Source organism: Fragaria vesca, linkage group LG5, assembly GCF_000184155.1.
Source record: "Fragaria vesca subsp. vesca linkage group LG5, FraVesHawaii_1.0, whole genome shotgun sequence".
Classification (NCBI taxonomy): Eukaryota; Viridiplantae; Streptophyta; class Magnoliopsida; order Rosales; family Rosaceae; genus Fragaria; species Fragaria vesca.
This window is the reverse complement of record NC_020495.1, coordinates 3243156-3264330: the sequence shown is the minus strand read 5'-3', so window position 1 is coordinate 3264330 and position 21175 is coordinate 3243156. Positions and strand designations below refer to the sequence as shown.

At 38.5% G+C, this 21175-nt stretch overlaps 3 protein-coding genes across 3 annotated transcripts in view; 2 read left to right on the top strand and 1 right to left on the bottom strand.

The window, feature by feature from the left end:
• Positions 1-6316: 6316 nt before the first annotated feature.
• On the bottom strand, positions 6317-9356 carry LOC101308965 (probable apyrase 7-like). The gene is made up of 3 exons (XM_004298919.1): positions 9338-9356; positions 7573-8914; positions 6317-7065 (listed from the first exon to the last, which is right to left on the bottom strand). The coding sequence occupies exons 2-3, from the start codon at positions 8678-8680 to the stop codon at positions 6542-6544; spliced, it is 1632 nt and encodes a 543-aa protein (XP_004298967.1). The 5' UTR covers positions 8681-8914; positions 9338-9356; the 3' UTR covers positions 6317-6541.
• A 2338-nt stretch (positions 9357-11694) lies between these two features.
• Positions 11695-18674, top strand: LOC101308675 (protein MODIFIER OF SNC1 1-like). Its single transcript, XM_004298918.1, has 9 exons — positions 11695-11726; positions 12000-12074; positions 12162-12206; positions 12331-12697; positions 13184-13289; positions 13889-13966; positions 14059-15313; positions 15392-15662; positions 15740-18674. The coding sequence occupies exons 1-9, from the start codon at positions 11695-11697 to the stop codon at positions 18173-18175; spliced, it is 4665 nt and encodes a 1554-aa protein (XP_004298966.1). The 3' UTR covers positions 18176-18674.
• Positions 18675-19414: 740 nt separating this feature from the next.
• The window catches only part of LOC101308376, a 2606-nt gene continuing 845 nt past the window's right edge, over positions 19415-21175 (top strand). Inside the window, exons 1-4 of the mRNA XM_004298917.1 lie at positions 19415-19556; positions 19983-20085; positions 20222-20355; positions 20572-21015. Of these exons, the coding sequence (XP_004298965.1) occupies positions 20059-20085; positions 20222-20355; positions 20572-21015 (605 nt within the window). The 5' untranslated portion in view covers positions 19415-19556; positions 19983-20058. The remainder of the gene's footprint in view (positions 19557-19982; positions 20086-20221; positions 20356-20571; positions 21016-21175) is intronic.

The window sequence follows — 21175 nt, the reverse complement described above, 5'->3', positions numbered from 1 at the left end:
TCGAGTTAAGTCAATATGTGATCAGCTTGCTCTGATGGGGGTTTATATGGATGATGAAGATATAGTGATCTCGGTGCTTAACGGTTTGTCCTCAGAGTTTGCTACCATAAAAGCTATAATAAGAATCAAAGCACTGAGCTCATCTGTTTCAATAAGAGACTTAAGGTCTCTTCTATTGATTGCTGAACATGAGATTAAACAAACAATGAAGTCTAGTTTTGAGAGGTACAAGACTGAAATGATGTCACAAGGTGATAATTTTAAAGGGTCTACTCATGTTACTAATGCCAAATATGATGGTGGAATTCAATGCAAATGAGCATTCAATGATATACCTCCATTGTGTTTCATGCCTACAAGCTCAAGTATTTCTGCTTCTGCAAGTCTTTCTTTATCATCATTGGCTGCTATGCTTGCACAACATAATCATGTCAACTCATCTCAGGAAATGCAATATGGGATTTCAAATGCAGGAACCCCATCAAAAGGCTGTTTTCCATCTCCATATGTTGGTAATTGTTCTGTTATGTCATCTACTTCACATATTGCTGCACCAGATATTGGTTTGGTGCCTGGTGTTGCCAAAAATTCTATGGTTCCTAATATGCCTGCTGCTATGGTATCTAACATGACTGTTGTTATGGTTCCTAATATGCTTGTTGCTATGATTCGTAATGTGGATGCTACCATGGTTCCTAATATGGTTTCTAACATGACTGTTGTTATGGTTCCTAATATGCATGTTGCTATGATTCCTAATGTGGATGCTACCATGGTTCCTAATATGTTTGCCGACAATCTTTACAATATTTCACCTGCCACTTCTATTGTGAATCACTACAATACTCCATCTTCTAGCTTCACTACACACTTTGGGGTACCACAACACATTGTGATGTCAAATATAGCTTTAAAAATGCCGAATGCTTCTACAAATAATGCTTATATAAATTGTCAAGCCATGCCCTCATCTTCGGTCAGTGGTGTACCTCAGTCAGTGCCTAACTTTGAATATATGATTCAAACTCCGGTTCCTCTGTCTATTATTGCATCTACACTTCACGGTGGTCGTCTTCAACATAGTGATCATTCTCTTCCATTGCAAAATAAAAAGGTCCCTCTGCAACAGAATAGTGATGTTCTTTCTAGTGCAAATGAAAAATTCTATCAGCTGCCAAATGATTTCTCTCAAAATGCAAGCTATTTTCAAAGTGTAGGTCATCAAACCTCAATTGGTGAATTTCAGCAAAATCATGGTGTTCAACTTAATGCTATTTTTCTACAGCAACCTAATGAATTCGTACAACCACATGAGTCTATTTTTCAGTTAAACAATAGACTTATGCAGTAACCTACCTTTCAGCCAACACAACAATATTATGGAGGATCCTTTCAGAATATTGCTTTGAGCTCATACGTGAAATGTCAAATTTGCAGAAGGTCTGGACACATTACCACAATGTGCAGATTTAAAAAGCAGCTAAGAATCAGCTTTTCTCCACCCAAGTCTACTTCCTTTACTACTACAAAGTTTGCTTCCATTGGTGCTAAGAAAAGTCTATGTACTTCCATGTCACTCATTACTCCTGGGTGAAACATCTGATCTCTTATCTCGATATTGATATTTCTCTGTCAGCTTGAAGCTTGTATATAATCATCAAGCTGAGGAGTTGTAGTACGATTGATGAGTTTCTAAACCAGTTTGATATATTTCTCTCTCAATTTTACTAAACTTTCAAAGTACTAGTATATATTTGCTCATAGTTAAATTTACTGCTGAACTTACTGGTATTGAGTATCAGACAATAATATTTAATGCTATCTCTTTAGTTGTCACATCGTAATCTGAAACTTATGTCTTATTTCTATACAAGCCTCTACTCGTATCCTTGCCAAGTATGAGATGCCAAACTTTCCTCTGTAGAGGAAAGTTTGGTACAGTCACGGAGTCTACTCCATGTCGTAATAACTCAGTTTGGTAATGAGGAAGAATAACGGTACCACTCAAGGATAAGAGCACTGCATAGGACATTAGACCCCTGCACAATTAGAGTCATTGCAAATATGTGTGAAAGACAATTCATAACAAGCTTAGGCCACTCGACCATGAAAGGGAAAGCAACTGAACCTTTTAAAAAAACACAAAAATCACATACCAGTAACCAATTACTAAACATATTAACTACATCATTATTTCCCTTGGATCTAACTACATAGTTTCTTCAAAAAAAAAACTACATATAGTAAACTTATGATATGATTTGAACACAGACAGATAACAATCTGCAATCAGGATGGTTACTACTTCTATCTGCCCAACACACAATATAACAAGTTCAAGGATGTTAAAAATTTAACATTCTAAAATAGATTTCAAAAAACCATGAATTTTGATCCCCAATATACCCAAAGGACTGAACATAATGAACATTTTAAACAAGAGCATAAAATTCTGCCTGCAGTTCCACACATTCTAAAAAATCATGTCCCAATATATATTCAAAGGACCAATGCAGTTTCAAAAACTCTCAAAAATAAATGTCCTAGCTTTCACAGATCTTGGAATTCAGGAACTGATTTACAACCTGCAATACATGGGCCCTGTTTCTACAAATTGAAAATCTAGCCTAAAGAAAACCATTAAAGACAATTTTAATTGCAAATTACAATATAAGAGAAATTACATTATATGAGCAAGATTCAAAAAACCAAAAACTCACACAAATTACATCTCAGAATTTGTTAGAACTAAACCTACGTAATAAACAGAAACAGGAGAGTAAAAACAAAAGCCAAATAAACTGAAAACCAAAAACACACACAAATTCCATCTCAAATTACTAGATCTAAAGGGAAGCTGGTGGGAGGTGAAGGAGCCGGCACTTCCGACCCGACCGATTAGATATGATGTTTGCCTCTAGGCCTCCAACCTCCCATGTCAATCTTAAGGAGTAATGGTCTCCTTGGACCTCCTCATGCCTAGCTATGTTTTCTAACTTTTCTTTTCTCTTGGTTTGTTTGTTGTTTGTTTCTCCCTTTCTAATTTTCTGTTGCTTTAGTTTGGATTCTGCTATAGTTGTTTCTTCTTGGCTTAATGAATGTTTCTCTACTATAGATTGAGCTATACATACGCTACCTCTGCTTTGTTTATGTATACTTCATTAAACTAAAAGGAAACTGATAACTATGTCATACTCTCGTCACTTAGCTTCTACTATCAAAACTAACAGATAAAAAGATTCAACAATCTAATTATCAAGAAAATAGAAAACACACAAATTCCATGACAAATAGAATTAGATCTAAAAGAAACATTGAAAACTCGAATTACAAAGTGTGGAAACAACCAAACTTACAGGCATTAGGATCAGAACCACAAATTATGATAAATTAAAAATTAAAGTTGATTATGTCTTAGTAACATCGATATGGTGGTACAGTGTTTAAAAAGTAAGTTGTCATATTTTAATTTTCAACGCTAATTTGTTACAGTTGTTAGTGAGGTAATTTGTAAAACATAGTAGATGATGTCCACTAGTAGGTGTGTATTCTCGAAATGTGTTAGTTTGTTGATACTTGATGCTAGTCGTGGAGAATGTCCAAAAAGTTGTTTCTTCCAATTTAGTTTTCACAAAAAAAACTTGTTTCTTCCAATTTTGTTTTAACAAAAGATGATTTGTCATTTGAGTCATTTTTCTCTTTGCTCAAGATCTCCAATTCTCCATTGATGAAGTGGGTGGTTGTGTTAATTTCCTATCAAGGTGAAAGAATGGTAGCATGCATGGATCTATGTAGAAGGTTATATGGGCTTTAAGCCTAGACAAAAACTTTGTTTTAAATTCACAATGTAGTTATATAGAGGGATAGATAGTCTATCGTAGTTGAGTTGGTCAAGTCGTTAGCCTAAAAATTGTATAATCTGGGTTCGATTCTTGTTGAGCACTTTGTTCCACTTCCTTTTTTCTTTTCTTTCTTTTCTTTGTTTTTTTTCTTACAAACACAACTTTTCCTTTTGAGAAATTTTATTCACACACTCTTATATACTTAATACACATCTCTTTTGTTTTTTGTCTAAATTTTTTCCTCAAACTTCCTCTTATGTCCTCTTCATGTTATTTCATACACATCCATTTCAGTTTTAATTCATCATTTTTTTGCTTTTGCCAAACCGATTCCAAGTTGATGTTCTAAATCTATCACTCTATTTTCTCACCACTATAATCAATACTACTAATTCTTCAACTAAAATCAAATCGAACTTGTAAGCAACTCGAATTGGAGACAAAGTGAATGAAGATTTTCTTTTATCTTCTTTATTTTCTCATTCAAACAATGTCCAAGATTTTCAATCAATCGAAATACTACGAAAATTTGACATCACTAGGAAGTTTGCAGACTGCATATTTCTTAGAGTCATAAATATGTGTACAAATTCAAAAGTTTAGCATTCAAACTGAATTTGTTACTTCAATCAATCAAATTCATAAAAATAAAAAAATAAAATAGAGGGGACAATATATATATATATATTTTTTAAAGAAGCAGTTTGTTAAATGGATGGATAAATTACTTGTCTAGCTTGATATTGATTTGATGTGGGGGTGAAAGTTTTTGTTCCTTTGTATTTGTTTTCTTTTCGTTTATTGTTTTTCTTTCCATTATTATCAAAAGGGGTAAAATTGTATTAAAAATATGTCCAAAAATTAGGAGTGTGTATTAAAAAATTTGGTATGTGTGAATAAAATTTCTCTTTTCCTTTTCTTCTTTGTTGTGTTTCCTCTGTTTTCTTTTTCTATCCTAGATCCACAATTTGTAGAACCGAGGTGTTTTTTCTTTTCTTTGTTTTCTTTTTTCTTACAAACACAACCCTCTTTTCTTCTTTGTTGTGTTTCCTCTGTTTTTTTTTCTTACATAGTTGTCCTATTCCTACTAGTGTTTCTCACTTCCATTTGTTTTGGCTACTCTAATTAACTTAGACGAAATTTTCATCATAGATCCGCCATTTGTAGAACCAAGGTGTCACGAGACCTCTTACTACTCCTATTATTATTTCTCTAGCCTATTTGTTCCCGCAATAAAAGCAGACAGTAAAACATCAAGGGAGTTCTAGTATTCCCTACTCCCACCAAAAGTATTAGACTCGGCCCCGTCGTGAAAGGGAGGTCGTGAAAAGGAGGAAGAAGAATCACCTTATGGTAAGAGACCTCGACTTGCTTTAGTTGTGCCATAACTGCCTTTGAACCCTAGTGAAATTAGCTTGTATATCAATGCTAATGGTGGTTTAAGAATAGCTAGATCAGGTAAGTCTCCAAAGAAGAGAGGCTGACCGTGCGGCAACATAAACTTTATGAGGCTTGTGGTGAATTGTTAGAGACTTCGAAATATATGGATCCAAGGACATCAAGGGGACATCTACAAAAGATCCAAGCCTCAAGTCCAAGGTTGAAGTAGAATAGTCTCCTAGTGCAGCTAGGAAAGACTCATTCTAAACCCTATCAATTTATCTATGTCTTTCCATTTGATGAAAAGTACATCATTGGGTATGAGGCCTTAATTGATTGTAAGTCATTAGGTTTTGGGAGGTTCATTTGCTTTCTAAGTTTTCCTATATGTTTTTTGGACGTAGCTTTGAGGTTATTTTTCCATTTCTTATTGGATCTTGACGTCCTCGGATCCATAGGAAAAAAAAAAATCTTTAATGATGAAAATATATAATATATGTTTCTAATCTTGTGTATAAATTAAGCCAATAAGAGATAATAACAGGAGAACGACATAAAAAATTCATAAAAACATTGATCTTGAAGTTCGAAGAAACATTATAGATAGTCCTGATGTATCAAACTATATGATACAGATATATAGCTCAAACTAGAGAAATCAGAAGTTCTCTTTCTAGAGCAAACATCAAAACAGATGATGATCATTACCAATCAATCCACTACAACTATATTCTGATCCTTTCAATCAGATTCCTTTTAATTCTCTTTAGGTAGTAGTAGAATTATTTTCTTGCTATACCTGTATCAATTTAGTACTCCTACAAAGCTAGCCCTGTAAGTTTATAGCATGAACCTAATAACTTCTACATGCAAGAAGACTATGATTTCTATACTTCTATCTCTATTGTACAATAAAATACAAAAGCGCTCTTTGGCAGGGTCGACTAACACCTGCCCAATTCTCTTTTTCTTTAGGGTCTCTCCTGATACCAGCACAGCAATACTCAAATACAATAACAGTAGGATGCTCATACGAACTAGCGTTACATTGTCAATTCTCACTTGTGCTGGTGTTGAAACTAAAATCAAATGATGGGAACTTTTTGATTTCTTTCTTTTCTTTTATGAAATGTACGTAGAATGGACTGAGTTTGCATCAGTACATATAAACTGACTCACATATGGACATATGTTTAATTAGAAGTCTCATCTCATAGAGAAATCTATACTGAAAATAAGAGTTGTATTGTCTCCAGAGTTACACCAAAAGGCGACCCCCTTGAGATGACGTCGCACCAACTTCAGGTAACACGTACCATCTAATCCATCATCTTCTGTCCTCTTGCTGACAAAGAAGCTCTAGCCGCAACCTTGCTACCTATCATAGGCAGCTTCACTTTACTACAGTAGACAATGAGTAGAAGACACAGAAGTGAAACCAGTACAAAAATCGGAGAGGATACAACCTTCAAACTGAAGTTCAAAATGCCACTTTGAGATTGAGAAGAACTTAGCCATAAATATTCCCCCTCTACCAATGCAGCTCCTAATGTCCAACTAACATCCCCAGGACCAAAAATTATCTCTTTGTCGCCAAGACACAGACCATCTTCAATGAGTGATGCCATATAAGGCACCCGAAAACAATATTGCCAAGCAAAATATCCATTTTGTGAGAGGTTGGTCCATGATCTAGAGCATAACTGCTGGCCTTTCTCCCAAACCTTTGACAAGGTGGCTCTTGAACTCAAATTTAGTTTGTCATAAACAGCAAAGAAACCAGATAGGGCATGAAAGTGGGCTGTGGGATGAGCAACAGCCGTCAGGTTTATTATATCTCTGCCTGTGAACATGAGCAGAGAATTAAAAGAGTGATGCATTCCTTAAACTCGCTTTAATAAGAAGAAAAGGGGAAAATGTCCAACGACCAGCATGTAAAGCATGCTTAGTACTACACATAGAGGTATGGTGATGCAAACAACAACTGAGACCTGTCTTCCAGTCACTGATGCATTTTGCAATCAATTGGTGTAACTAATAGCAAGAGGGCAATTTTACTGATGTCATTTACATATACAAATACCACGCTTTAAGGTTGGTTTCTGTTAATCTATCATGAGCATGTAGGAATCATAAAGGTTGGTTTTGATCCGGAAGTGTTTGCTCTTTCAGAAAATAAACAACCTTAAATAAGTGGGTGAGTCGAATTCATAGTAATAACTGCTTTTTTTTTTCTGACACAATATACACTTGTCAATCAAATTGCATAAGAATGAAGATGTTTCAAAACAAATAAAAGAAACAACAAACTTCTTCAACAGCTCAGTGGGTGAGTAAATCAAGTGCTTACCCCTATGAGAGCACCTTGCTGTGTCCGGTGTGCTTGAATTCATAGCAGCAGCCCTTGCAAGTCTTCTACATTGCTCCCAGTTTTGTTCTCCAACCAGACGCACAGAAGACAATTTAGATTCCTGCACCTTACTAGTCATATTTTCCTGACCGCCAGCATGTGGCTGAAAGCAACTACTGCATGTATAATTATGCACGATATCTGAGCTAAGACAAGGATGTCTGATCTCCAATTTACCAATTCTACTTTCTTTGAGTTGTTCCATGTTGCTGAGCATAACAACCGTCCTATCAAATGCTTCATTCAATCCAAATGCTGGTAACGAGTATGCCAAAATATCATGTTCAACGAAGCCAAACTTTGATCTCACCATGTGTGTGTCTTCTCTTGCATCCTCAATTTCCACAACAACCTGCAATGACGAACCTCCCAAGTCGAGAAGTCCTAAAGTGGGCAATCTTGAATGATTCCTAAAGCTATCCATTTTATAATTTAGAGCCACCCAACCATAATAAGCTTCTTCTTTGCCACTCAGCACCCTTATCCAACTCTTCTTATGAAAAAAAGAATGTTGCTTCACAACAGCGTCCACATCATCTAAGACCCGTCTAGCATCTTCCACAGGCAACCTCCGTAATCCAGCAGTAGCTAGAACAAAAATAGGGGTGTCTCCATGTCTTTCAACTGGAACCTTATGTTTTGCCCATGTAATTAACGGTTCCAAAGACGCTCTTATACCTGACAAGTTACCAACAAATTTATCCAAACCAGGCTCAGTTTGCAGACAGTGATACTTGCAACTTTTCAAAAGCATACTCTCAGTTGAATTGTCGGGATAAGTATACAACAAAACAGGTAGTTCCTTATTACTCTCTTCCACCAGCCACTCATACACATTCACTCGGGTCCCCGTGCTCCCACAATCCACAACCACGGTATAATATGGCCCTTTAGATACACTATGGCTTCTCCCATATTTGAATGCAAAATAGACACCAAACAAGAGGAGTCCTGTAACTAAAACCAGAACACTTGTGTTCAATGCCTGTTTATGTTGAGTAAAACCCATGCCCGAAAGCCTAAGTTTGGAAGGCGATTCAGGTTCCATCTATAGACTACTGCCATAAATGCATCCCAGATCTAATTAACCACTCTCCCCTCACTTCAAAGTTCCATCCAAATCCACTTACACTACAGCTCATTACGACATAGCAAAACAAACAATATCCTCAGACCATTGAACATTCGACTTGCTTAGTGCTACAAGTGCCCCCTACTGTAAGTCAAGTAATGACCCAGTTCAGCCATATCTGTATCGAAATCGAAACTCAAAACAGGCAAGCTGCAAATTAAAACAAAAAACAAAAAAAAACAAAAAAAAGTTATCATGCTTTCATTTCAGTAAACAACTTCAGATTCATATGACAGATGAAACATACACTAGGAAAATGTTACACAAGTACTAACAAGAGAAACAACAAAAGTCAACAACACTGTGTTTCAGATAAATGTTCCAGAACTAGATTCCTATTCCTTGTGTCTACATTCTTATATACCCAACAGGGAACAGGCACGCCCATCTGCAATGCTTTGACCAAAAGACACATTCTCAACGAGAAGACAAAAAAGTACAGCTCAAAATGGCCATACACAAGAAATCAATATGATTCGGTAAACAATGAGAAAAGGCATAATGTTTTGGAATTGATTCCAATAGATGTGAACCATAGAGAGAGATGGGTGAATCACACAAGCAAACCTTTACCTGGTTTTTACTATGAAATCAGCTTCCCGTCCAGAGCTGGGTCAGATCACAATTCAGAGCAGCAGCAGCAGCAGCAGAATAAGAAGAAGAAGCTGAGCGTTCGATGATGAGTGGTATAAAAGTCATTTCATGTCAATTTAATTAAAATTAAAGATTGACCCTCCAGCTCGCCTAGGCCCAATCCGCCTAGGCTCGCACCCGCTCCGCCTTGCCTGCATAGGCCCACTTTGGCTACATTTTTTTTTTTTTTAAATAGCGATGGAGCTGATGAAGATTATGAAGGTGACGCAAAACGGATGAGGTAAAAAGGATTAAAGGAAGCCAAATTAAACAAATACAAGGAGCAAAATTTATTTTTGAGGTCAATAATTTTTTAAGGATATCTAATTGTTGTTTTCATTTTGTTTCTCGGCTGTAACTTATATACTCGATTAAGGGCTTGATACGGGTGATATTTTTGAGCTACGAAAATGCATTTTAGGTTGAACCCTAACATTCAATTAGGTTTCAAATTTGGTGTTTGTTTGGTTGTATGATTCACTTTTTTTTAAAGTTGATATATGAAATAGTTTGGCGATGTTAATTGAGGAGACATGCAGTTTAGAATAACAATGATTTCAATATTTTTCCTTTAACAGAGTTATAGTACAAAAATAGAACTCGTTATAGTTTGTATTTTTTATATTTATAAATAGCTGAACATATGTTACAAATCTAACTTGATAATAAATAGAATGATGCTGACAATGATGTTAATGAGTTAGTTACAACAACGTCGCAACATTACTAAAAAAAAGAAGAAGAGAATATCAGTTTTGGTCTCAACAGCGGAACCACACTCTAAGGTCATGTCGTTTCAATGTTATATGTGGCCACTACACAAACAAAATCTAGTAGAATGATAAGATCACTTATGCTTCCATTGTATGAAACTTCATGACCTCAATACCTTGTGAAAATGCACACACACGGACACACTCCAAACTTGATCCTACCCTTCGTCCAGTACCATACAAAGTGATAGTAGTTTCCTTTTGGCTTGAGGATAAGGACAGCACACCAAACCAAACCCAAAAACACAAATCCACAAGGATTTATAGCCCATTTTGGATTTGGATTTCTTTTTCTTGTCCAAAATTTCAACCAAAACCCTCACATTATAAATAAAATAAAAATAGAAAGGATTTTGCTGTATTAATATATCAAGGCTTTTGCAACTCGTAAATCCTCGAACTCCTTGGAGCTCTCTCTCTCTCTGCCTCTCCCTTATTTTCCTTCTTCTTCTCCGATCCCAAACCCCATCGCTTTCAACTCACGGAGATCTCTCTCTCGACCTCAATCTCCTTCGCGATCTTCTTTAATCCTCAAAACGCTGCGTTTCGATCGGTTTCCTCCTCCTCCTTCTTCTTCGAAAACCTAGGGTTTCCGCGGCCTCATTGAAGCTTAATATTCCTCCAGGCAAGTAAACCGCATCTTCTGATTTTCGCGGTAATGATTTTTGTTCTTGATTTGTTATGGACGATAAGAATCTGTAACTTTCATTTCTGGCTGAATTGGTTCTGTGATGTTGTTGTTCTTGCAATGCTTTGGTAGAAACCGAGCCGAGTATTGGTGTTGTAGGATGTGTAGCTTTGGTGTTTATATGCGTATTGTTATGTAATGTTAGGTTTTTGTTTATTATTGTTAATGTATGGATTGGGATATTGAAAGAGCAGCTCAAGAATGCATAGCTTTTGTTTCCGAAACGGGTGTTTTGCATTAATTAGTTCAGAATTGGGGACTGGCTTATGGTTAGTGACTTTAGGTTAGGCGATTGATGCTGTAAAAGATGATCAGAATGATGAAAACTCTGGATTAGCGTTTCTCTGTGACATTAAAAAGAATAGAAGTGTGTGCAGTGTATGTCGTAGTTTTTTCGTGCGGTTGGTGTAGTTGGAAGTAAGATAAGAAAGTTGAGAGGGTGAGGAAAGAGAGTATCATGAGGCCACCTAAGTTTGTGATCAGGGCTTGAAGAGGTTTAAGAGGCAATTTTTAACTGGCCATATGCTTATGTTATAACTTATAAGCAGCTAAAAGCATGGAGCAAGTTTGGATGATAAGTACATGAACCTGAAGTAGCTAATAGCATTCTAATTGTGTGGCTGTTTCTATTGTATTGTACTTGCACTTTAAAGAAGGTGGAATTTGAACTTTGGATCATTGCTTGTGTTCAGTTGATAAGCTTTCTATATTTATGCTTCATATGAGACCTCATATATTGATTGCAATACGATATGCTCATGGCAAATTATTTATTTACTTGTGATTTCAGCTTTTATCAAAATTGTTTTGAATGACCTTGCGGCAACAATTGAAACATGACGTCGAGTATGTTGTCTGGGGATCGGAGGTATGTTTTTCATTGCAACTCCTTATCTTAATCTGGCAGCATTCACTATGTTTCACTAGAGATTGCAGAATTGTTGGGTTAACTGGACTGATTAGGTGAAAGTCATTTGTACTGCCTAGTAAAAATTAATTACCTGTACTTGTGTTAGTTGGAGAGTTATTCTGTGAAGAAAAATTCTCTTGGTTCACAAGAAATAACTTGTTCTAAAACCACATAACCACATGCATGTCCCCATCTTTATGTGGTAATCTAATGCCGTCAATAATGTTTTAGGTGGGCTTCTTCCAGAAGAGGTGCAATGACTGTTTTAGGAAAAGTTCCGAAGCCTGTAAACTTACCCAGTCAAAGGTATTTTCTTCATGCTAAGTTGTCCTTTGTGTACTGTGGTCCCTTGTTTCCCTAAAATTCTTAATTATTTTCTTTTGGTTATTGAAGGTTAGAAAATCATGGTATGGATCCATCTGTGGAAATTGTTCCCAAGTGAGTTATTTGTTTCTCGCTCTCAGTTTATTGATTACTTTTGTCAGCATATAAAATTCTGGATGCTACCAGTACATTATGGGAAAATGATATCTTTTGTCTATCTTGAATTGTTTACTTATAGGGGTACTCTCAGTTGGGGCAGTAGATCATCATCTGCATCAAATGCATGGGGTACCTCATCAGTTTCTCCAAATACTGGTGGTGGCACCACTTCACCAAGCTTTCTCAGTGGCCACATTTCATCAGAAAGTGGCACTCGACCATCAACTGCTGGTAGTGATAAATCTCATGAACCTACTTCCAACGCATGGGGTCCAAACTCTAGGCCATCATCGGCCTCTGGGGTATTGACATCAAATCAGACGTCCCTGGCATCATTGCGCCCTCGCAGTGCAGAGCCGAGGCCTGGGAGTTCACAGTTGTCAAGATTTGCTGAGCACTCTGAACATCCAGTGGCATGGAGTGCTCCTGGGACTGCAGAAAAATTGGTATTTCCTTCCATACCATTTCAAAGTATCAACTTTATTTCATTGGTATCAGTATTATGAAAAACCGGTTTGGGCACAGTATGCATTTTTCGTGACCTTTTTTTTTGTACAAAGTTTACATGGCACTTTGTCTAGAACATTATGTGGCATGTTCATATTGCTTACTTCATTAAAAAAAAAGGACAGCTACATTAAATATATATTCTTGCAAAGTCCGCTTAAGTTTACACCTTGGTTAAATCAGAGGCGGCTAGGGGACTACATATATAGGTAATTGATGTTAAGTTGCCGCTTAAAGAGGAGGAAGTTTTTAATTTTAGGGAGTTGAACTGAGGTGGCATGTTGTACATGGTTAGGGTTGAGGTTTCCCTGTATGCTGAAACCCATCAAAAACATTTGTTTTTGAACTCCGCATCTGCGATGTTTACTCTCATGCAGTCTGTGCATTACATGTATGAGTGGTTGGTGACTGGTTGTTATGTGCAGGGAGTAGTGACGTCATCAAAGAAAGAAGGGTTTTCTCTAACTTCTGGAGACTTTCCAACACTTGGTTCAGAAAAGGATAATTCTGGAAAGAATGCAGATTCAGAAGGTATTATGCTTATTAACTTTACAATTTAATCTTGGAAGACACTATTGCTACTACAAAACCTGTTTAGTAACTCACGTGGTTGTTGAGATGACATGCCACATATATTACACTATCTCAGCGACCTGTTTTTGCAGTTACAATATATTTTCATCAATTGATGTGGTACTGCCGTGTCATTTTTTTAAGAAACAGCTCTCGAGATTTTTACCCCAAGCATCATTCGATGAAATCAGTATACATCTGTTTCAATATCTTTTTTTCCAAATGTGGTGAAGCACATGTGTGCAGCTGCTATTGTTTGTTTGCCTGGTACTCGTGTACCTTGTGTTTATGGCTTTATTGTGTTGGGAGGGAAATGTTAGTTGGGATATTCCTTTATCTTATGCTGCATTATTAGTGAATGGTTGAGTTGTTTGGGTAGGGAAGAAAACCAAGTTGATTTAAATGGAGGGGTGCCGTGGTCTAGCTTTCTGAAAGTTAGTGTCTTTTCTTTCCTATGATTTTATATTCTTTGTCTTTGCTGTTTAGGTGTTTTGGTTGGTGAGACAGTTTATTAAACTTTTCTCTTTACTGATCGCTTGATTAATCATTTATGATAGATCGCAGTTCTTACTCTCGCCCCGGCTCATCTTCTGGTGGTGGAGTGGCAAAAGAGACTACTGGGATTTCTGTAGTTGGTTTGTCTAAATGCTCTTGATTCCTGTTTGATTGAATGTCATAGTTTACTGTTCTCTTTAGCATATAATTTGTGCTTGTTTTTCTTGTTCAGGTGATATTTCTGCAAATGCAAGTGTGAAGAGTGGAACTGGTAATTCATGGAAAAGAGAGAGTCCGTACAATGAAGAAGGTAGACCTGGGATGGAGAAGTGGCAAGGGAATCCCCAGCCTTACCCTGGTGCTTGCGTCCCTCCCCAACATTATGATGCATGGCATGGTGGTCCTGTTCACCCGCAAGGTGGTCCAGTACCTCACCCCCAAGGTGGTGTTTGGTTTAGAGGTCCTCCAGGGGGTCCTCCTTTTGGGGCTCAGGTCCCTCCTGGTGGCTTCCCGATGGAACCATTTCCATATTATCCTCCACAAATTCCAGCTGGTGCTCTTGCCAACTCACAGCCTGTTCCTCCAACTGGAGCGGGACCAAGGGGACACCATCCTAAAAATGGAGAGATGTACAGACCTCATATGCCAGAGGCGTATATCCGCCCTGGTATGCCAATTAGACCTGGATTTTACCCGGGTCCTGTGCCCTTCGAGGGATATTATGGTTCACCAATGGGATATTGCAATTCAAATGAACGAGATCTCCCATTCGTGGGAATGCCGGCTGGGCCTCCTGTCTATAACAGGTACCCTAGCCAAAGTGCTCCCGAGTCTGGCAGACCTAGTGGATATGGTCCCACCAACCAAACAGGGTTACCGGAGAAAATAGAATCTGGTCATCCACATGATACACGTGGACCATACAAAGTTCTTCTAAAGCAGCATGATGGTTGGGATAGAAGAAATGAAGAACAAAGAAGTGAGGATGCTGTAACAACCAATGCGTCATGTCTTGAGAACGAGGACCAACCACGAGCACTGTCATCAGAGAATGATTGGAGATCAGATCGTAGAAAGGAGGGAGAGAGGGAACGAAGGAGTGAAAGACCTACTTCACAGAGTTCAGACAGAGGAGCTTCTTCTGCTCATGTCAAAGTCAAGTCCCCTGAAAGTTTGGGTAATATGAGGGCAGCTGATACCTTTCCAGTGAAGAAAATGGAAACTGAAGCCTGTGGCACACAAGATATTGCACAAACACTCTCCGCAAAAGAATCCAGTTTGATTCAGAAAATAGAGGGATTAAATGCCAAAGCACGAGTTTCTGATGGACGAGGTGATACTGCATCTGTTTCCAGTAGGGAGGACCAAAGGAAGACATTCCAAGTCAACCCTAAATCTAACAGTTCAGTAAATGAACCTGGTAGTGGCTCGGGCACTGAAATCATAAATTCCTCTCATGAAGTCAGTAGTGGAATTTCTGTCTCCAGGTTGGTTAGTAACTTGTAGGTTTTAACAATGTATCTGGTTTATCAACTGATAAAATATATTGATTTACTGATCTACAGGCGACCTACCCATGGCGTGCATGGTAAATCAGATAATCGTGGTAGAGGAAGGTTTAATAACCAAGAAGGCGACGGCTGGGGGAAGAAATCCTTGGTTTCTGAACCAACATCTGTGGTGTCAACTGCAAATGTAAAAGTTCATTCTAATGATCGTGTGCATGACAACATTGCATCCATGGAAGCTATAGAAAAGCCTGGATCTTATCCACAAGCCAGACTTGAAGACGACTCATTGACACCAATGGCTGATCCAAATGATTCTGAGGCACAGGTAATATACATTTTGTTTCTATGGCTATTTGTAATGCATCAGAAGCGTGAAACTTACATTTTCCCCCACCTCATCAGCGTGCTAAGATGAGGGAGCTAGCTAAGCAGCGTACAAGACAGCTTCAGGAGGAAGAAGAGGAGCGGACAAGAAGGCAGATGGCCAAGGCTCGGGCAAAATTGGAAGAGTTGAACAGGCGTACCAAAGTGGTGGAAGGTTCAAATCAAAAGTCTGAAAATTCCTCCAGTGGAGATGTCCAGATTAAAAAAGAAGAATCTAAAACTTCTGGTGAACAACTAGTGGCTGTTAGGGAATATGATTCGCAAGTCCCAGCGTTGGGTTCTAACCTCAACGCTGTTGCACAGATTAGTGAGAGCACCAGTGTTAAAGTTGAAAAATCAACTGTTCCATCAACTGAGTTACCTCCGGAGAGACCAAAGAGTGCCTACAAGGAACCCATTTTCATGCATGATCAACCTGTGCCTTTGCAGCAGCAGGTCACTGTTGCTAATGCTGCTCATCAGAACACTACTCCTCAGGCTCATGATAGCAGTATCTCAAGGCAGAAGCAGACACCTAAACAAAAGCAGAACACTCAGTTGGAAAAGAAGTCTACTGGGAAGAATACTTCAACTAGTATAACTGACACACCAACTAGTCAGACAGATGCAGTGGTTAATGTGTCCTCATCTGGTGGAGTTGGAGCTACTTCAACTGCTTTGAGTACGGAGTCGAGCCTGGCTACAGATTCTAGTGTGATTCTCGAGTCATCCTCTCATCCAAGAAAGAGAAGTAGCAGAAGTGGCAAGAACAAGCAGAGAGCAGAGATTTCAGCATTTGTGGCTGGTATACCATCATCCATATCAAATGATACAAATCATGCAAACACCAATATAGAAAGTGGAAAACCAAATGCATCTAAGGGGGATTTAGATCCTATCTCAGTTCAGTCCCAGGCCCTTTCTAGGGATGCACATCAGTCGACGGAGCAGAACTCGTCTTTACCAAATGAAGAATCTCAAGGTAAACTAAGTGGCCATTGGAAACCTCAGCATTCTCGCCGAATGCCTAGGAATTCACAAGCTGTCAGGCACTCGGAAAATGCTGTTATCTGGGCACCAGTGCGGTCACAGAACAAAACTGATGTAACTGATGATACCAACCCCAAAACTGAAGCTGAGGGTGTCAGTGCTGTAAAGAGCGACCAGCAAGTGCAAAATAATTCAAGAAATAAGAGGGCGGAGATGGAGAGATATGTACCAAAACCTGTAGCTAAAGAGATGGCACATCAAGGAAGCACTCAACCAGGGATTTCTGTAGTGCATCAGACTGCAATAAATGAGAACAAAAGGGGAACAGATTCTGGTCCTCAAGGTCCCGAAAATTCTCAACCTAGTGCTGCAGCCGTTGGAAAAACAGGTTTAGCCATAGAATCCAGGACTGTGAGTAACAGGCTAAATAAGCAGGGAAAAGCACATGGGTCGTGGCGACAACGGGGATCAACAGAACCAACCAACATTCAAGGTTTCCAAGATGTACCATCATACACTTCAAATGTTGGTCAGAGTGATCTTGGCTCAATGACAGAGCAACCAAAGAATTCTGGTGAATGGAATGATGGATGGAACATGCCGGAAGAACCCAACACCGTTGTACCAGTCTCTGCATCTATTGTTGTTAAAGAACAGGGAATACCCGGAAGACGAAAGCAACATCCATTTAAGGGTCAAAAAACTATGGCAAATAATCATGATCATGAGCAAAAGAAAAACGATAGGGGGGATGCTGACAGAATCTACAGAAAATCTCCAACCTCTGAAATGAGTCGATCAGACTTACCCTCTGCTTCCAAAGAGAATCAAGCTTTCGGGGAACGTGCAATGCCTCATTGGCAGCCCAAATCTCAGGCATTTGCAGCCAATAATCATCAGGGGAACAGGGCTAATGGTCCCCAAGGTGCAGACCCACTCTCATCAACACCTAACAAAGATACCACTGAAAATGTGGCTCAGCATCGACATGATCAATACAAGTCTGAAAGAAACCATGCAGGGGAAGGACAGAACAGGACAGAGAGGAAAACAACACACAGGGGACGTCCGAGCTCCCCACACCATGGTCCTGTAAGCCCTGTCGAACTGGCTCCTCCCAGTATGGATGCTAGACAAGAGCATCAGTTTCAAACAGGATTTCGCAGGAATGGAAACCAAAACAACCGTTTCAGCAGAGGTCAAGAGTCTCGTGGGGATTGGAATTACTCGGGGCATGATACTAGGCAGCAAAACCCCCCTGCAAATCGGGACAGGCAGAGGCACAGTGCCCATTTGGAGTACCAGCCAGTTGGGCCATACAACAGCAGTGACAAATATAACAATTCCGAGGGACCTAGAGATGGTTCTCAGAACTCAGGTGGTGGGAGGGTCAAGGAAAGAGGGCAGGGTCATTCGAGACGTGATGGGGGTAACTTTCATGGACGGCAGAGTGGCACTGTTCGAGTAGTGCAGGATATGGAGTAGTGGCAAAAAAATTAAAATGACTAAAGATGAGGTTGTTTTTGATGAAACCGCTCTTTCCCACTATTGCATGGTGAGCCAGTGGGCAGTAGCAGTAACTGTGTCAGTGGCTTGATCTTAACTGTTTCCAGGTATTGTAGTAATAGAGATGCCATTTGCAACTGTTTATATTTGTTGAGCAGACAACTAAAGACTTGTTTGCACTCAGCAGGGTTCATGGCAAAGTTGATGGTGTTGAATTCGTTAGTGTTTTGGAGGTAGCCAGATTGAAATGAATCTGACGTGATACATTGCGATTTGGTCATGCTCTGTTTCCTGTGGAACTCTTATCATTTTATTTGTTTCTATTAGCCTTGTATTTACTTGTAGTGACACTCATAATTCCCCTTTGCTTCTAATATGAAGCGGCAAGGAAATGAAATTAGAGGAAGTTCCCATTGACTGCTTTGCTTTGTGCCCCTGTACCTTTGTTGATCAGTACAATGTGAAGTTCAATTCTCTAGTTTTCGGAAAATTTGCTCAGGTATACCAGCAGCAAAAGAAAACCAATGCATACAAATCTACATATTTAGGGGGTAGACGGTTCCCCGGATGCTGTACACGCCTGTACCCTTTTTCCCGTTCCGTTTGATGCCATCTTATGTGCTTTTGCTGAAAGTGAAACTGGAGTAGCTGAGATTAGCGTTGTAAGTTTCATTACGCAATGTTAAACGTAAAAGATGCTACAGCTTCGAATGAACCCTTTTAGTAACATTCTTTGTCTCTTTTTACGTGTATAAATGTGGAGGTTGCTAATTTTTATTCTTAGAACAACAACTGACGCTCGAAGCACTGATGCTCGAAGTCTCTCAGCCTCACGCCTTGAAACATCGGAATGATGTTATAACATGAAATTAATAATTTTTCTTACCAAAAAAATAAGTTAATATATTTTTTTGTTTAAGCCAATAACGGCCCAAATAACTGGAATCGGACGTAAGGCTAAGTCTCTCAACTTAAGGTTATAAACTCTTAATAAAAAATAAAATAAAAAAAAAAAAAAAGAACGGCCCAAATAAAAAAAGAGCAGCCCTGTACAAGATTTACCAATTCACAAGCGTAGAGTCGGTTTCCCTCTGCGGGTTTACCTTACCGTCTGGGTTTGGTGCTTCATTTAATCATTACCGTCCACATTTCACTGTTAAAAAAACAGTTGAAAAAATTAGTAACCCTATAAAACCCTAAATTCACCACAACCCCAGAGAGAGTTCAATTACATTCATTCTCTCTCTCTCTTCTATCCACTCTATTTATAACTTGATTTGCGAGGGACAGACAAATTGGGCTCATTCAATCTCATCCCAATTCCCAATTCTGATGTTTTGTTAATTAAAGCTCATGACAGGTTTGTTGGGTTCTGGGTTTCAGTTTGGATTTCAATTCTGAACTTGAATCTGTTAGGGTTTTGTTATCTGAACACAAAGTGTTGAGCTTTTTTGTGTTTCATTACCAAAGTTTGAAGCTTTACATTTGGTTTTGGTGAATTTTTGAGCTTCTTTTTAGTTGTGTAGGATTTGTGAATCCTTTTATTTTGTTACGAGAAATTTCTGAGGATAAGAAAAAAGGTTATGGGTTTTCAAGTTCTTCTCCAATTGGTATTTTGGGTTTGTTTCAACCATTGCTTCTGAGGAATTAGTCTTTCAAAGTTTTGATATATCTATTAGTATTGTAATGGGTTCCATGAATTCTTCTTATTGGAGTTGAAATTGGTTGAATTCTCGACCTTATCTTCTGTATCTCACTTCTTGTTATCTTATTTGTATTAATGCAGAAGTAAGTGCTTATTTGCGGTTGTTTAAGAAATTAGGCCCTGCTGAGTAAATGATTTGGTCTTTAAGGTGGAGACAATGGCATTGGTTACCCATCAAATGCAGGTAATTTCAAGCACTGTCCTTGTGGAGTTTTTTCCCTTCATATGCACCAACATATTGCTGTGTTTTAGTTCACCAAGAGAATTGCTATCTTTAATAGAAACTTGAACAATGTGTTGTTTTTGTTTATTGATTGCAGGGTTCGTTTGTGACGTATCCTTCTAGACCTTTGTCATGGAGCAAGGGGATGAAGCTGAAGCGGTATGTAACAACACTTCACATGGTTGGAAGGACAGAGAGTTGCTCTATTATGAAACACAATATTTGTTTGAGGTGGGAACTTCCTTCAAGTTTGTTATGTTAACTGTTTGTTCTATTTTTTATTTTTGTCATTCGTTACCAGCTAAATTTGTAACTGCCACATATGGATTCTTCAAACTCTTTTACTCCCACAATTTTGTGTTACATGCCCACGGTAGTCAATTCACACTACACCAAATACACATTTCTTTATATTGATCAATGAAATTCAGAGAATTTGTTTCACAGTGTAGGGGCTTCTCCCATATGTGGACCAAAACTTAAACCGTTGAGAGTTTCAGCCTTCAAGGGCAGTGCCCAGAATGATAAATCTGGTGGTAGAAAAAGTGGATCAAAGCTTCCCAAGAATTCGGTCAAAATTAAAGAGAATGAGGATACTACAGTGGGCCCTCCCCAGGCAAATGATATCCCCCTTTCCTATGCCTCTGAAGCAAATGAGAGTATTACTTCTTCCCCTGCCATTCATAACCTGTTTAAGAAATGGTTGAGAATGCTCCGAACTCAATCATCAGGTGAAGTAGTAGACGGGATTTTGGCAGAAGATCCTCCTCCGAAGGAGATATCAGAAACTGAGCACAAGACTCAAAACGAGGATAGAGACGGTATTCTAAGGATCATCTGGTGCAATTTTCTCAGTCTAAATGCTACAATAAAGATACCCTTACTTATCTTGTAAGTATTATGCTCTCTTGGGTTCGTGAAGAATTAAAAACTCTTGCATTCTATCCTGCATGTGCTAATTTTATTGCATCTTAGTATACTCTGTACATGATGTTGTCTGAAATTGGATGTCAGACTTGAGGGTTTCAGCAAAATTTTCTTGCATTTCTCA